The sequence below is a fragment of the Penaeus vannamei genome, chromosome 35 (genome assembly GCF_042767895.1).
Source record: "Penaeus vannamei isolate JL-2024 chromosome 35, ASM4276789v1, whole genome shotgun sequence".
NCBI classification, from domain to species: Eukaryota; Metazoa; Arthropoda; class Malacostraca; order Decapoda; family Penaeidae; genus Penaeus; species Penaeus vannamei.
In genome coordinates, this window is record NC_091583.1 from 22,212,009 (window position 1) to 22,229,508 (window position 17,500).

Sequence of the window (17,500 nt, forward strand, 5' to 3'; positions counted from 1 at the left end):
TTATAATTTAATTCTAATCATTAAAAGAGAATTGGACGCTACTACAATTGATCCAATGTATTAGCGTACGAATGTTTATCCAATTGGGATTTCCAAGCGGAAAATCAGGGGCGAGAAAGAGAGAGACCCAGACGGGAAAAAATTGCTATCGAATCCTAACTTTTTAATTTCTTTCTTAATATCTGTCTAGGAATATAAAGGTTCCAGGTGGGCAATTAACACCACGTGAATGTGGAACTCAGCTTACAGCCTTTCCTTCCCGTTACATCTTATACTCATTTTTTTCACCATAGTTGTTTTCTAACATAATGTCAATGCGTCTCTGCCTGTACATTTTACCACTCTATCAAACACTATCAATCTCCAATTGTCTATCTATCTGATTGCTAATCTTGTATCATATGTTTCTGCGCCTCTCGCTCTCTCTCTTCCTTTCCCTCCCCACTTCCCATACAAGCCCAGTAGTCGTTTCCTCATCTCTTATCATCCCAAACCTTTTCGACACAAAAAGGTACCCATTCAAACACAATGGCAATAATCCTATGCTTTCCGAGATATCAAAACTTCTTCAAAAACACCTTTAATTCTCAGATAAAAAGGAGGAAAGAAAAAGTCCATCTGAGATTGTGTTTTTTTTATCATAAAAAGTAATTCATTTTAAAAAATCCAACGCAGCAGAAGTAGGCCTACCTCCACCAAAAGACGTATGACCTACGGTACCAGAAAAGCCAAATATATCAAGAAAAAATCCGGTTCTGTTTCCTCCTGCCAGCTGATCCGATCTCTCTACGCTGTGAAACGATACCTTCCTCGAACCAAGTGCAGACGCCGGTGCTAAGCTCCCCACAACATTAACAGACACGACTAACGACTGACCAGTAGTGAATACCGGGTAGTAGGTATATTGGGTATGAGTAATGGATGAGTTTCATGGATGAGTTCAAGTTGGGTCAAGGGGATGCTAATTTCAGGCGTTTATTACGATCCAAGGATTCTTATATAAAATTGTTTTTGCTCATTTATCATCCATCTCACAATGGTTTAAGGATACGAACAAATAAAATGGAATGTAAAGACGTTCTCATTTGCCATGTCACTGGAAACGTGACACGATAGCACCAAGGATGTTGAAAGCCTACCTGAGGCTTACAACTCCCTCCTTCTTCGAACACTCGAGGCTCAGAAGACACCTTTCAAAAAGAAACAAATCCAGAATCCTTGTAAAGTAATACCATCCGCCGGGAAAACGTCTGTAGAGCATCTTCATGTGAAACTAGAGAGTAAGAGGTCTGCGATGTCATGAGTAAGTGCGTGGACAACACGGGGTATACTCGAATGTCGTGGGTGTGTTTTACTGGAGGACTATTCCAGGCACAAAGGTTAAACATGTACTAGACGTTGAAGCGGTGGCGGTTAGGGCATACAGGGTCGCAGGAAAGGCATGGCGGGAGGCGTGTCGAGCAGGAGGCTGGAGGCATGGATGGGTACATCAAAGCAGACGAAGGAGGCATTAGGAGGTATGGGCTAAGGCATCGGTTTCGAAGCTGCGGCCAGACAGATCTCGTCGTCAAGACCTGGGCAAGCCTCGGGGTAGAATCAGGTACTAAAGACATAAATAAACATAAGCGTAAATCAACTTAACTTATTCACTACGGTTTAAATTCGAGACAAAGCTAAGCATAAAGCCAAGTTACTGAATATGTGAAAACAACTACAGAAATTAATACAAAGATAAACAAGGAAGATGAGTTGGAGGACGGACAGGGTGAGTGAGTGTGAAATACGGGAGGCGATAGAGTGGAAAGTGTATAAAGTGTAAGTGGATAATGTTCTGTCACGCGATTTGCAGCCCGAAATGCCGTCGTGGGAACGCAAAAACTTGAATGTCTCGACAGGTTCCGTGGAAATTTTAAGAGGCCTTCCGGTTGTAACTGCAAGTGAGCGCTGTAATAGCCTTGTTGAGCAAGTGAGAAGACGACTGCTTCACGATCCCCTGTCGATCCTTCCCTCTACACGCCGCGGCAAAGAAATCGTACCTAAGCTGCCTTGGCACCACGAGCCCTCCCAAGGCATTTCAACTCTTGCAAATCTCTATCGAATAAAGTGCAGCGTTACTCGTCTGTCATCCCAGGCATTCCCCGCTTTACGAGGGCTCCAGCACAGCGATTCCCGCGATTCAGGAGACACTTCGTTGACTTAAAAGATAGCAGAGAGTAGCGCCCGTCCCCGTCCCTCTCGAACTCGCCCATTGTGCTGTCCACCGCGGATTTCCAACGATACCCAAAGGGACAGATAAAATCTCGTTATCCTCGGCTTTCTACGTCCAATTGCCAATTCCCTTTCTCCTGTTATTTCCTTTGCAACGCTACGTAGGACATTCTGATCCCCCCGAAGAATTATCCACGAAATTAACCAGTTAACAGTCACAGAGTTGGCGATAGAATTATTTACTTCCAGCTGGAATGAAAACAACTTGAGGAGTTTATCTATGACCACGATTTCGCGGCCGATGAAAGGGCGACACATACGATTCCCGGTCTAATCTCCCCACCACCAGCGGGCGTCGCTCCTAACTTTACAATAGGCAGACGTAGCGTAAACAAATACTGGTGCAAAGTGTAAATAAGTCGCGCCGTTGCATGTGCACTTCGAATCAAGGCAGCATCCCGAATGTGTAGAAAATGTAGTGAAGTGAAATAACCAATATATAATGCATAATTCTGAACCTACGATAAAGTATGCGCGTAGACGAGTACGACAAGAGCGGGAGTCGATACAGGCAAATCCGGTCAGTGTTTCTCGCTGGTAATGCAACAGTGTCGTGTTGTGTAGGTGGAGGATGTAACAAATATCGGCGCGTGGCATGGGGGGAAAACGATTACGTGTCAGGACGTCGGAGGATAATGAAGAACAAAATTTCGTAAAGTAATTAATGGGGGACATCTACTACGAAATGGTGGATGTGTCTACAACAAAGATGCACTAATCGATCAACAGAAAAATAGGAAAAAATAGACAGGGATAAGCAGGGATGGAGGGAGAGAGAGGGAGAGGGGGAGGGAGAGAGAGAGAGAGAGAGAGAGAGAGAGAGAGAGAGAGAGAGAGAGAGAGAGAGAGAGAGAGAGAGAGAGAGAGAGAGAGAGAGAGAGAGAGAAAGAGAGACAGAGACAGAGACAGAGACAGAGACAGAGAGAGAGAGAGAGAGACAGAGACAGAGACAGAGAGACAGAGAGACAGAGAGACAGAGAGACAGAGAGAGAGAGAGAGAGAGAGAGAGAGAGAGAGAGAGAGAGAGAGAGAGAGAGAGAGAGAGAGCAAGGTAGGAAGCGAGAGAGAAAGTGAGAGAGAGAGAGAGAGAGAGAGAGAGAGAGAGAGAGAGAGAGAGAGAGAGAGAGAGAGAGAGAGAGAGAGAGAGAGAGAGAGAGAAAGAGAGAGAGAGAAAGAAGAGAGAGAGGGGGGGAGGGAGGGAGGGAGGGAGGGAGGGAGGGAGGGAGGGAGAGAGAGAGAGAGAGAGAGAGAGAGAGAGAGAGAGAGAGAGAGAGAGAGAGAGAGAGAGAGAGAGAGAGAGAGAGAGAGAGAGAGAGAGAGAGCCAAGAGACTGATAGATAGACAGAGAACAATGGATAGAGTGTCCTTGGGAAGAGCGCGAGGAGGATGAAAAGCGACCAATGAGGGGGCCGTAAAGAGGACATTAGGGCCACCCAGTAGAAGGGGACAATAGGCCGCCATAAGACCGGGTGATGAGAGACGGGAGAGGGAAAACGACAGGGAGGAGAGGACGGCAAGGGTGAGCAACACTCCGGCAGGGTGGAAGGCAAGTGAGCGAAGGCAGTTCTTAGGACGAATAACAGGGTATAATAGTATCATGCACAAGGAAACACATTCGAAGCGGTACATTACAAGCGACGTGTCACAGCAGCATGGACAGCTCGCAGACACACACGCACGGAAAAGCTACAGAACCACAACGCAATGAATGGTGCGACATCCTCATGACTGTGATCTGTGTAGGTAGATGTCTCCGCCCCGCTACTAGACTCTGCAGCACTACCTGGTGTGTGGAGCCTCTTGCTCTAAGGGTAAAAGGCTACTGGGCAACACACCTGCGCCCGCAACACTACAAAATCATCCTTCTACTGTCCTGATCACTAGCGAGTAGTTGCGTGGTCGACTACCATGGTTAAAAAAATAATAATGTCTAGAGGGACGTGTGCACTGAGAAGCGATTCAGATCTGCTAGTCAAAAAAGTGAAAAAGGGGGGGAGGGGGGACTGGCCTGAGTGGCACTTCTGACTGACAGGCGGTCAGCAGAAGAGGGTTAACTGGAGCTCTGACGCTGAACGGCGGCACGAGCGAGCGCAGGGCCTGCCTCTGCGGAACGGAAGGTCGGTCTCTGTGTGTGTGTGTGTGTGTGTGTGTGTGTGTGTGTGTGTGTGTGTGTGTGTGTGTGTGTGTGTGTGTGTGTGTGTGTGTGTGTGTGTGTGTGTGTGTGTGTGTGTGTGTGTGCGTGCAGAATTGTATATATGTAAAAGAATATGCATGTCAATTCCACTGTGTGCAAAAAAGTGCATATCATTTATGCACAGAATGTTATGCATGCAGACATGCATCTCGCTGACAGTGTAATCCTGCGTATGTAACCGTGCATGTGTGCCTGTGTAAATGCACGCGTGAACTCGTGCTTGCCCGCGGGCACATGCGCGCCTCTGTAAACCGACCGACCATTTGCTTCAGAGGCGGAAATGTGCAAAAATCGCTCCGGACTCGCCGTGCCAACCGCTGAGCCTATCCAGAGGTTGTGGTGAGTTGGGGGGAGGGGGCAAGAGCAGACTCAAAGGGGAGGGGGAAAGGGCGGTACTTACTTTGATGCGTCAATGAAGTATATGACGAGAGAGGCGATACTGAGGATGAACACCAGCACCACCTGCGAAGGAGAAACAAGCTTTAGTTCGCACGTCAAAGTAAACACAAATGCATAAAACACTTATTTATCCGCAAACGTACGGATACATATAATAATACCATATGGATACATAGATTTGCATGCACACATAAGTAAGTATATAAACAATAATTATGTGTGAAACTATTTACAATAGTCAATACTTCTGTCTCGGCCAATGTTTACGTATGAAATTACCTAATAACATATATCCTATACTTTATCAAGAGCCTTACATACACACAAAAAACAACCCCCCCCCAAAAAAAAAACTCGCTCACACGAAGGAAACAACAACATCAACAACAACCGCAAATCAAGAGAATACCCATGGACAAAAATAAAGACAAATCCCGTCCAAAAACAAAACAAAAACAATAATGATAATATACAATACATTAAAAAAGACACTGACAATAAGACACGCCACCTGACGTGAGTGAAATAAAAGAGAATATGAAAATGATACAAAAGTCGGAGCGTAAACCGTGAAATTTACGACGAGGATTCCGGGGCCGCTTGGTATTCGTCTATCTTAGGGGAGGATGGAAAGGCAGAATAGAGGGAGAGAAAGTGAGATAGATAGAAGGAAAGGGAGAAAGCTAGGTGGAGAGAGAAGGGTTGAGAGCGATGAGGTTAGGGAGGGGGATAGTTAGAGAGATAGAGTGGGAGGAAGGGAAAGGGAGAGAAGAACGGGGGGAGGGAGGCAGGGAGGGAAGGACACACACACACACACACACACACACACACACACACACACACACACACACACACACACACACACACACACACACACACACACACACACACACACACACACACGCACACACACACACAAAGGCACGAAGGGTTCCCAGTCTTATGAGAGTCATAAATCCACGGTAATGCATTGCCAGCGTTCACTACACGGCAATAAAATTCTTAAAGCTATGTAAAAGCCCCTCATGGCTCATGTAATCTGCCCAAAGACCCTATGCTGACCTTCCAGGTCGCTCTCCGGGCATGACCTGTCCGCTATGTGACCTGACAACACCTATGTGGTCTGTCAACTCGCTTCCTGTCAACTCGTCAGCTGTCACTCAAGAATACAATGAAGAAGCATCTCTACCTATATAGTTCGCTTGCAAAAAGAGATTGCAAAAAATATGCACGTAAGTCAAGGGAACGCTTAAATAAGAGATAAAGCACAGGTGAAAACAGGTCCCTCTCCCTGGGAAAATAATGCCATAAAAGTTTAATGCGTTTGCTTCACTTAATAAGGCTAGATTCAGGCACTGAGCTGCAGAGAGTTCGAGAAGATAAAATGAGGAAGAGGAGGAAAATAGGAAAGAAAGAACAATAATTATAGCAGTTGCATTGTTTCTCATTTTATCTATCTCTCCATATATCTATATTTATTCATCCATATTACAATGCGAATATTCACCTGACAGGTTGGTGATGATTGATGGTAGGTTGAAAACTAAGATATTCATTATGATAATGGACAGGTTAGTGATAATAACAACGTGGAATATAACGATGCTATTGACATGTTACAATAACCAATAACCAAAAATAAGCCCAGCAGTAAAATCCTTATTCTTATTATTACTATCATAAATAGTAATTACAAGTTGCAATAGTAATAGTAGCAGTTGTTATAACATACGCAGTAAGGTAAGAACAGAAGCTGAGGACAGCTTTACTAGCAGTGTCAGAAAAAAAAGTTGAAGCCGAAAAATTATTCTGAAAAGTTCTTCTCGTTAATGAAAAAGAAAAGATGAGTGAATAATGAAAACGGGAGTATATGGGGTGATGCAGCCCTTTCTCAACTCACGCTCAAAATGCTACTAGGATGAAATTGCTTCGCATACCCTAACTCAAGTCATATTCAAAGAGCCAAAGGGTTGAAGTCATTCTCGATCTTCGGCACAAGGTCCGCAAGGTTCACTTTACTTTGTGCTCTCCACATGTAAGTATTCTTGTTAAATATTGGTGTTTCAATTCACAAATATTTGTGTTTATTCAACTAATTATATCACCTTGTTTAAATACACAGGAGAAAGGACAAAGAGACAGAAGGAAAACGTAAGAAAATATGACAGAAAAGGTATATAGAACAGATTACGAAAAAAAAAAGATAATTCAATATAAAAGAGAAACGAAGTATACAATTTTACATTGAAATTGAATACGAAATGTTATTTCACACATGAATAATCATACATTCGTCCCTACAAAACATGACATATAGGAATTGCAAAAATAATCATCGGTTATTCTGCCCAATCAGCCCCCCAAAAAATTTATTCTAACACGCTCAATACCTAACGTTTTGGAAAGTGCAAGTCTACGGAGTCTACATCCACATTTCACTATCTCGCTCGTTTTCTCTGCTCCGTTTGTGAGCGTTAAAGGAAGAAAATATTCAGCACACCATAAAGACGATTCATGACGTAGGATTTATCCCATGCACATAAAGGATCTTACAAAAGTCTTATAAAAACTTCAAATCCTTTCTTAAAAATGTATTTTTTGAACGTGAATCTCGCTGCTTATCTTCAAAAGCGCTGTTCTGCTACAACATGACTGATCAAAGCAGTAGTAGGGAAGAGAAAAGACGAGCGGTGGGCATTTTCAAAAATAAAATAAAATCGGTATTGTTACTTCGCTAATCTTTATGTTTTGTGAGTGAGAATAGTTCTATTATTTTAGCAAATTGATGATGCAAAACTTCGATGCATGGAAGTATATTACAGAACATCAGTATCTTGTTAGATTTCATTATTGAATACCAAGTGCACACACACACACACACACACACACACACACACACACACACACACACACACACACACACACACACACATACCACAACCTCCCTTGCTTTCAATACTGTTCATTTTCTCCAGGGAAAAAGTTACAGCCCCGAGGGTCGGAAGTGAGGAGGGGCCACGAGCAAATTCTACTCTTCCATTAAATTTAATTTTCCCCTTTTTTCATGGGGACGTCGAGAGGAGGTGACCGGCGCTTCTCCTCTTTGAACACATTCGAGTTTTACGAATACGCTTATTTATGTCATTTCTATTTTTATGCCAGAGCAATTATAATGACTGCCATTAATGCTCTTAATCATAACTATAGCATTACTATAAACGTATTTATGGTGAACCTTGGGATTTATGAGTATCATTAATGCAACGATATGACCGTACAAATATTACAATATCAATATTGAATTATTCCGGTATTTTCGCAGAAGCCCCGTCATTAATCAAACGTTATGACGATCACAGAGTGCCAAGTCGCCCATGCCCCGCGGCGCACGAGGACGTCCTCGAGCCCGCAGAGGTGAAGAAGCAAGGTGTAGAAGGAGGGAGGATGAGCAGGCGAGGCGAGCTTATTGGTTCCCTGCCGACGCCGCCCCTCAAGTCTGGATATTGGAATGTCATCAGAAATGCATCATCTTTGAGAACGCTGCCTCACTTCACCTCCCTCCCCTCTTCCTTTCCTCTTGCCCTTTCTTCTTTCCTTTCCCCTTTCCCTTCTCCCTCCCCTTTCATCTCTTGCGTATCGTCTTTTATCATTATTCATTTTAGTTTCCCTGTCATCCTCTCCTCCCCGGGTGAAAAAATGATAATGTGCTGAAAGTACGAGTATAAGTTGTATCTTCCTTTAACGCGTTTCCCCGTTTTCATCGAGCGAAAAGAAGATGACAAAATATGATTAAATATCTACTGACAAAAAAGGAAATTACACAAAATGGGTGATAGGATATTCGCAAATAAATGAAAAAAAAACAGGGGAAAAGACAAGAATGAGCGAGAAATTACAGTAAATAGTAGACTCTACAATCGAAAGCCTCCTGTTTGAGCACCACCGCTCGAGTACGTCCGTCCTTGAGTCCAAAGTACAACTTACTGTCACTTCTCTTTCGCTATCCTATGTTAAGAATTTTGTCCCTTTAGTAAAAGCGCTTTGTAAGATAGCGTCGTTCGCTGTCCTCTGTTTATAATTTTGTCTGCTCAGCTATTTCCATTATGTCTGTTGTTGCTGTTCTATTGCAACTGCGTTTTGTGTAGAAAGCTAAAAAAAAAGGTAAACAACAAAAAGTCTTGGGCGAGTTGGACACAATGCAACCACGAGGGGATTTAAGCGTCGCGACCACGGTGTCTGCTGCTATTGCTCCTCTTGTCTGTCCAAAAATAAAAGAAGTCAGACATGTATATAAAAATGAGAACTTCTTTCAGTTGGAAAAAAAAACTAGATATAATTTGGATACAATGAATAAATGCAATTCGCCAAATCATTTATTTCGTTTTAGATAGCCCCTTTATCTTATCAGAGAACCAAAGGGGGTCCAAATAAAGGCGCAGACCCAAGAGAGAGGGGGGGGGACGCCGGAGAGGGCAGACGGGCGGACGGGGCGGGGGCGATGGCGTCTGACTACGCTGCGGCGCCACGATGGGCGGTCTCATTCCTTCGCCTCCGCCAGCGACGCCACAGAGACAGTTGGGCGTCGCGGGGGGTATGGGAGGGACGGTGGGGGAGAGGGAAGCGTCATGGAAGGAGGACAGCAGAAGGGCAAAGGAAGGGAGGGGAGGGAAGAGTAGAAGGAGGAAAGGAGGAAGAAACTGGCTGGGATATGGATTATGCTCGGGCACTTTACGACGCTGAGGGTTTTTTTTTCTCTCTCACGGAATCCCATTCTATGCCCATATATTTCCCTGGAGAACATAGCGAGACGAATTTCCGATATGCCATGTTAACATAATTAGAAAAAATATGTATACGCACCTCGTTGATTAAGTACTTAGCCAAGTACCGCCACGCAAAGGGAGACCTAATTTTGCAGCACCAGAATAAATATTTGATCATTCGTGCCGGCTCTTTCGTTGCCGAATGACGTCATCGACCCTAGTCAATACTTAATGTTGTCGGTCGTTCACGTAATGCCTCAAGGACACTGACCTCGACCGGGCGCTGTGTACAGGTCAACTTGTACAGGTCATGGCGCAATGCGTCAATAGCACACAATACTGTATAAAGCTAAACATTTATTCCGTAGCCTATACTGCTTCTTCTTTCTGTCTAGTTTTGCATGTCTATCTCTACATAATTTGTATGGCTAAATTTGTATCTATATAGTGACAGAAGCATATAAAAATCCCTCCACAGTTCACACTTCCCGGGGCACTATAGGTAGCACGTGAAACACCATAAGCCCCATAAATACTTTTTTTCCTTCGAAATAAAATCACCTGGAAAGTTGGGCGCTTACCTGGCATCTGTCACAATCGCGCCTGCAATTACGGCTCAATTGCAAGGCTGCGGGTGTCGTTATAGGGCCATAATTATTCGCAAGTCCCTCTTATATCGAAAGTTTGTCTTACATTACGTTATTCTTATTCTAGGTGCTTAAGTTTTACATAAACTACAGCTCTCCCTTGATAGACGCATGCATACACACAAATAATAACAAACATAGACACTCAGCCACACACACACAGACACACGCGCCCACACACACACACACGCACGCGCGCGCACAAACACACACACGCCCTCAAACACACACACATATGCCCACACACACACACACACACACACACACACACACACATATATATATACACACACACACACACACACACACACACACATACACACACACACACACACACATACACACACAGACACGCACACACACACACACACACACACACACACACACACACACACACACACACACACACACACACATACACACACACGCGCCCACACACACACGGTCCCCCCCCCCCACACACACACGCCCACACACATCCACACACCCACACACATAAAGCAAACCCACAAAAAAAAAACACATTCATCAATTAACCTTCGTAACACATGTCAAGATAAATACTCGATAAAACACCGAAATCCTCCATTCATTAGATCTCCAAAAACATTCGAAGAAGCGCGGTCCCTTGATTAATGGCCGCCATTTTGTTTCCACGTTTCTTGCGCGCTGGGAGAAAGGGAGAAATTGAGAAGTGGGAAAGGATGAGGAAAGTGGGAAAGAGAGAATGGGGAAAATGGGAGGGAAGTGAGTGAGAGGGAATGAGGGAATGAGGAAAATGGGAGGGAAGTGTGAGAGAGAATGAGGAAAATGGAAAGGAAGTGGGAGAGAGGGAATGAGGGAAGTGAGAAAGAGAATGAGGAAAATGGTAGGGAATTGGGAGAGAGGGAATGAGGGAAGTGGGAGAGAGGGAATAAGGGAAGTGGGAGAGAGAGAATGAGGAAAATGGGAGGGAATTAGGAGAGGGGGAATGAGGGAAGTACGAGAGAGAGAATGAGGAAAATGCGAAAGAAGTGGGGAATAGAGAAACAGAAAAATGCAGCGAAGGGAGTGAAAGAGAGAGAATGAAGAGAGTGGGAGCGAGAAAATGTGGAAAGCGGTAATTAGAAAACATATAAGTGGGAGAGAAGGGAGAGGAAGAAAATGAAGAATGTGGGAAGGAGAAATTGATGAATGTAAAAGAGACGAGGAAGACGAGAAGAAGGCGGGGGGGGGGATAAAGAAAACGTGAGAAACGTGAGAGGGGAGCGGAGCAAATGAAAAAAGGAAGGGGGGAGGAGGAAAGTGGGAGGAGTTTAAGAATGGGGAATAAGGGGAAGGAGAGAATGGCACAAGTGAGAGGGAAGTGAAGAGGAAGGAATGAGGAAAACAGAAGGGACAGAAAGAGGGGAGTAGAAGAGACTGAATGAGGGAAAGGGGACAATAGTGAGAAAAACTGCAGGCAAGAAAGGACAAACGTAAGGGCAAGAAGGAATCAAAGAGAAGTGATAAGAACTGGAAAATAAATAATACGAATAAAACGCGAACAAGACAAAAGAGATACGGAAATACGAAAGGCAGAAATACAGTTAAAATGGATGAAAGGAACACAAAGAGAAGAATAAAAGGGGGAGGATGCACAAAGAATTGCAAAGATAAGGAAGGGGAGATAAGATAAGGATTTGACAAGAAACAGGAGAGAATCGCAAAGAGACGGATAAGAAAACGAGAATAAATAAGAAGAGGTGTTAAGAAAGAGGGAAAATAAATGGGAGGCAAAAGAGAATGACTCCAAAAAAAGAGAACTTTACGATGGATTCAACATAAGCAGGAAGATGGAAGGCGACGAACACGAAAATAAAAACAGAGAAATTAAAAGAATGGAAAGAAAGGTAAACGAAGAAGCCTGGAAACGTGAGATCACATAAAAAGGGATAACCACGTCAGGAAACTTTTAAAAGAAAATAAAAAGTGCAGCGAAAAGAAACGGGAAAGAATAATAATAATACATTAATAAAAGAAGACATAGTCGAAAATAAAACGAGAAAACAAACAATATCCAACGAAATTCGAGTATGATAATCAAGTATGGCGTTCTCATACTAATTTCGGTGACGTGATAAAGGACACGGAGCCAAGCCTGGCACTGGCACTTCCGGCGAGCTTGTTCTCAACATGAATATTGGATGTCACGCAACAGAACGTTAGCATGTATACCCACTCCCGCGCCGTCGCTATGTACATATCCGTTAGTTACACCGTCACCCAACGTAAACAATTATATACACACACACATCGATAGATAAATAAACACACAGTACCACTTGGATATGTATAGTCACATACACACGCTCACACAGATCACGGTATAGATGTGCAGGCGCGCGCGCGCACACACACACACACACACACACACACACACACACACACACACACACACACACACACACACACACAAACACACACACACACACACACACAAACACACACACACACACACGCACACACACACACACTCACACACAGCCCGGCGTACCCACAGCTGCGCCTGGGATCCAGCATCATTTAATGTGACAATCCACAAATAGTAATAATAATTTCGAGCTCCCGACTCCGAGGAAACAATTAATCCGAGTCAACGCTTCCTGGAAAAGGATGTTTCCATTGTCACTCTTGACCCGACAGCAAGTTTCCTTCTTCCTTCCTTCCTTCCTTCCTTCTTTTCCTCATTTTTTCCCTTCTCCTTTCCTTTATGAGTACATTTTACTCCGCTCTCCCTTTCTGACGCCTTCTCTCTATCCTTACTCCTTGCCTTTCTCTGCCCTGTTCTAGCTACTTCTCTTGCCATCTTCTCCCTATTCGCTTACTCTCTTGCTCCCTATGTCTATTCCTCCCTCTGTATTTTTCTTTGCCTTCTCCTATCCCCCCTTTTCTCTTCTTCACCCCCCCCCCCTTATGCACCAACCCTGCTCTTCTCTCTCTCCCTTTATCCCTTCCCCTCTATCTCTCATTCTCTTCCTTGCCCTCTTCTACCCCCATCTTATCTCTTCTTCATCTATCCTTCTTTTCCCCCTTCCGCCTTTGCCTTTTCCTTCTCCCTCTACTCTCTTAGAACCTTACTCCCTACCTTTATCCTTTCCTCTGCCTCCCTCTTCCTTGCTCTCTTCTATTCTCCCTTTGTCTCTTCTTCATCCATCCTTCTTTCCCTCCCTTCCGCCCCAACCTTACCCCTTCCCTCTTCCTCCATTCTCCCTTCCCTCCTCCTTCCCCTTTCCGTTTCCCTTCTACACACAGGGGAATTTTAGCCATGCCTCTATACCTTTGTTAATACGCCCCAGGCAACTTCTAGACCCTCGGAAAAATATTAAACTTCTCATTTGTGTCAGCTGTAGTAAATAAATAAGTAAAAATCCCACATTATTTTAGTCGATGGGGTTTAAGTTTGTAATAATACTTCACTATTATGAGTGAAAGGTGATGTGTTGGCCTCGTTGTGTTTATGAGGACAAATTTCCACTTGAAGGTTTGTGAAGAGGCGCTGCTGTGCTTTCCTTATGAGAAAATGTCTTGGAAAGATTGTGCTTCTTCAGTAAAAAAAAATATTTTCTTGGCGTTTATAAGGAGAATTTCCAGACGAAAATTTGTACGAGACAAGAAGAATTTCCAGACCACGTTAAGCTGCACCATAAGAGTTTCCAGGACGATTTTATGAGGGAAAGGGAACACCTAGGTCACATTTATGAGGAAACGTCTCCAGGGCGAGTTTATGATGGGTAAAAAATAGCCTAGATCGTTTTTTAATGTAAGATCATTTCCCTCATGATAAAACGAGGCTTGATTGTTCGTGATTACGAAAAGTTGCCGAAACGTTTTTATGAGAGGGGGAAACGATAACAATAACTGACGTCATAAACTATACTGGCATTGTCGGTATCAATGATAGTAAAACGATTATTACGCGAAAAAGCAATAACAATAACATAAAATATGCAAATCAAGCAGATTTTTTCGAATCTTTTTTTTTTCAATGTCCAATTTCTCATCAATATTTCCAAATATTCCAACTGTTTTATTGTTTTCATCCTTATGCTCTCTATCCCTGTCCCCATCCCCTTAATCCTACCTTTCTCTAAGTCCCTCTCCCTTCCTCCTTTTCCCTCGCCCTCTTCCTCTCCACCTCCCTCTCTTTCACTCCTCTTTCCAGCCCCTCTCCCTTTATTTCGACACAACTAGATAGCGTGAGATAACCCATGGCACTTTCCACACAAAGCACGACAGTGTGTCACCATCATGCACATGGCACCAAATGGCGACTGACTGACTGGGTGTGGTTCATGACATTTTTTCTGTTGTTGTTTTAACATTATATCTCGTAAATGAGAACACGGTTACGCACCAAATCAAGAAATAAACTAGAAAGAAATGGAAAAGAAACAACTGAAAGTGGAAAGGAACGAAATAAGAATAAATGGAAACAAAGGAGGCTTCATCAGCGGTCTTCAGTATCATTGTCTGATCTTAATACATCGGTTACTGTTGTTCATTTGTTTACGCAATCGATACCTAAACAAACCAATCCCAAGAAGGAAAAAAAGACTTAAAGAACGAATAAAGGAGAAGAAAAAAAAGAATAAAGAAGGTACCATAAGGGGCCCTCGAACTCAAGTAGCTGATATCAATATAGGCCAGCGATGTAGCACCGTTACTGATGCTCTGTTGTTTATTCAGTAAGCATGTAAACAAACCAATACCGAGCACTGAAGAATGACATGAAGAGGAACAGAAACAATACAAAAAGAAAAGAAAAAAAAGAAAAAAATCAGGAGATATTATAAGCGATTGTTCTTAGGACATATCTCCAATACAAATTCGGTCACTGACGTCCATTCATCCATTAAGACTTCCCTAAACAAAACGGAAAAAGGGAGATATTGTGGAGAGGAACGAAACAAAGAGGAGAATAATAATCAGCATAAAGGAAGTACCATACGTGGCCCTCCTTGGACCGACCGTTGTATATGACACCGATATAGATTCGGTTATTGATGTTCATTTATTTATTCAGAAGGGACCTGGACAAAGCAACGCCCCTCTTCCCCCTTCTTTTATTTCTCTGTTCTTCCCGTTCTTCATCTCTTTCGTCATTTCTTCCTCTTCCTCGCCCTCCTCTTCATTTCCCTCGTTTCCGCTTCTGATTCACCCTATTTTTGTCGATAATCTTTCTTCTTGTATCATTGTTTATCTTTTTTCTTTTACTTTTTCTTTTCCACGTCCACCTGCTACGTGTTCTCTCTCCTCTTTCTCCGCCGTTATCTAATTTTCGCCTTTGCTTTCTTTATTTTCCTCTTCTTTCCCTCTACCCTTTCTTCTTAATGCCATCCCCATCCCTTCCTCCCTTTTTTCCCTAACTCTTCTTCCTCCTCTTTCTATTTCCAAGCTTTATCACGCTACCCTCTCCCGCTCATTCGCACCTTCCAGCACTTTGCTCCTGACCTGAGCGCTTATTTATTCCTCTAAACACGTTCTCCTACTTCTCTCCCTCTTCTTCCTCTATCTATTTCTAAGCTTTATCACGCTACCCTCTTCTACTCATTCGCACCTTCCAGCGCCTTGCTCCTGACCCGCACACTGCTTATTTCTTCCTCTAAACACATTCTCCTTTTCCTCTCCCTCTTCTTCCTCCTCTAAACATGTTCTCCCCCTTTTCTCCCTCTTCTTCCTCCTCTAAACTCCTTCTCCCTTTTCTCTCCCTCTTCTTCCTCCTCTTTCTATCTCCAAGCTTTATCACGCTACCCTCTCCCGCTCATTCGCACCTTCCAGCGCCTTGCTCCTGACCTGCACACTGCTTATTTCTTCCTCTAAACACGTTCTCCTCTTCCTCTCCCTCCTCTTCCTCCTCTAAACTCCTTCTCCTTTGTTTCTCCCTCTTCTTCCCCCTCTTTCTATTTCCAAGCTTTATCATGCTACCCTCTTTTACTCATTCGAACCTTCCAGCACCTTGCTCCTGATCTACATACTGCTTATTTCTTCCTCTAAACACGTTCTCCTTTTCCTCTCCCTCTTCCTCCTATAAACACGTTCTCCCCTTTCTCTCCCTCTTCTTCCTCCTCTCTCTATTTCCAAGCTTTATCACGCTACCCTCTCCAGCTCATTCGCACCTTCCAGCGCCTTGCTCCTGACCTGCACACTGCTTATTTCTTCCTCTAAACACGTTCTCCTTTTCCTCTCCCTCTTCTTCCTCCTCTAAACTCCTTCTCCCTTTTCAATCCCCAAGCTTTATCACACTACCCTCTTCTACTCATTCGCACCTTCCAGCGCCTTGCTCCTGACCTGCACACTGCTTATTTCTTCCTCTAAACACGTTCTCCTTTTTCTCTCCCTCTTCTTCCTCCTCTAAACTCCTTCTCCCTTTTCAATCTCCAAGCTTTATCACACTACCCTCTTCTACTCATTCGCACCTTCCAGCGCCTTGCTCCTGACCTGCACACTGCTTATTTCTTCCTCTAAACACGTTCTCCTTTTCCTCTCCCTCTTCTTCCTCCTCTAAACTCCTTCTCCCTTTTCAATCTCCAAGCTTTATCACACTACCCTCTTCTACTCATTCGCACCTTCCAGCGCCTTGCTCCTGACCTGCACACTGCTTATTTCTTCCTCTAAACACGTTTACATAAACACTCACAACTCTGGCTTTCACTACAATTACATGGGGTCTACTTTGTTTACAGGAAGTTCGTCTGCCCAAAGTGCGTAGGCGGAGAGGAGAACAATTATTATTTGCTCTCTTTCTTTCCCTTTCTTTCGTCTTTCTTTAATGTGTGTTTTGTCTGTCTGTTTGCTTGTCTCTGTATCTGTCTTTCTGTCTATATTTGTCTATCTGTCTGTTTGTCTGTCTCTGCTTCTGTCTCCCCCCCCCCTTTCTCTCTCTCTCTCTCTCTCTCTCTCTCTCTCTCTCTCTCTCTCTCTCTCTCTCTCTCTCTCTCTCTCTCTCTCTCTCTCTCTCTCTCTCTCTCTCTCTCTCTCTCCCTCTCCCTCTAAATACGAACAAAGAGAAGTCCTCCACAATAGAACAATAGTAATACCATGATTAAGATCCTGCTTATTAAATGCAATTCTTGGAATAACAATAAAACAACAGAATATTATCGTAATGAGTACAATGACGGATGTAACATTTTTTCCTATACTTATAATTTTCATATCTGAATCTTAGATTTACTGATAAGCTGAATACTTCCACCCCCACACACAAA

The 17,500-nt window shown here is 43.6% G+C and overlaps 1 protein-coding gene across 11 annotated transcripts in view; it reads right to left on the reverse strand.

Moving 5' to 3' along the window:
- Positions 1-17,500, reverse strand: part of slo (calcium-activated potassium channel slo) — a 365,574-nt gene that overhangs the window by 208,381 nt on the left and 139,693 nt on the right. For all 11 annotated transcript variants that reach the window (XM_070114255.1, XM_070114254.1, XM_070114251.1 and 8 more), the window contains exon 2: positions 4,863-4,924. In XM_070114255.1, the coding sequence (XP_069970356.1) occupies positions 4,863-4,924 (62 nt within the window). The remainder of the gene's footprint in view (positions 1-4,862; positions 4,925-17,500) is intronic.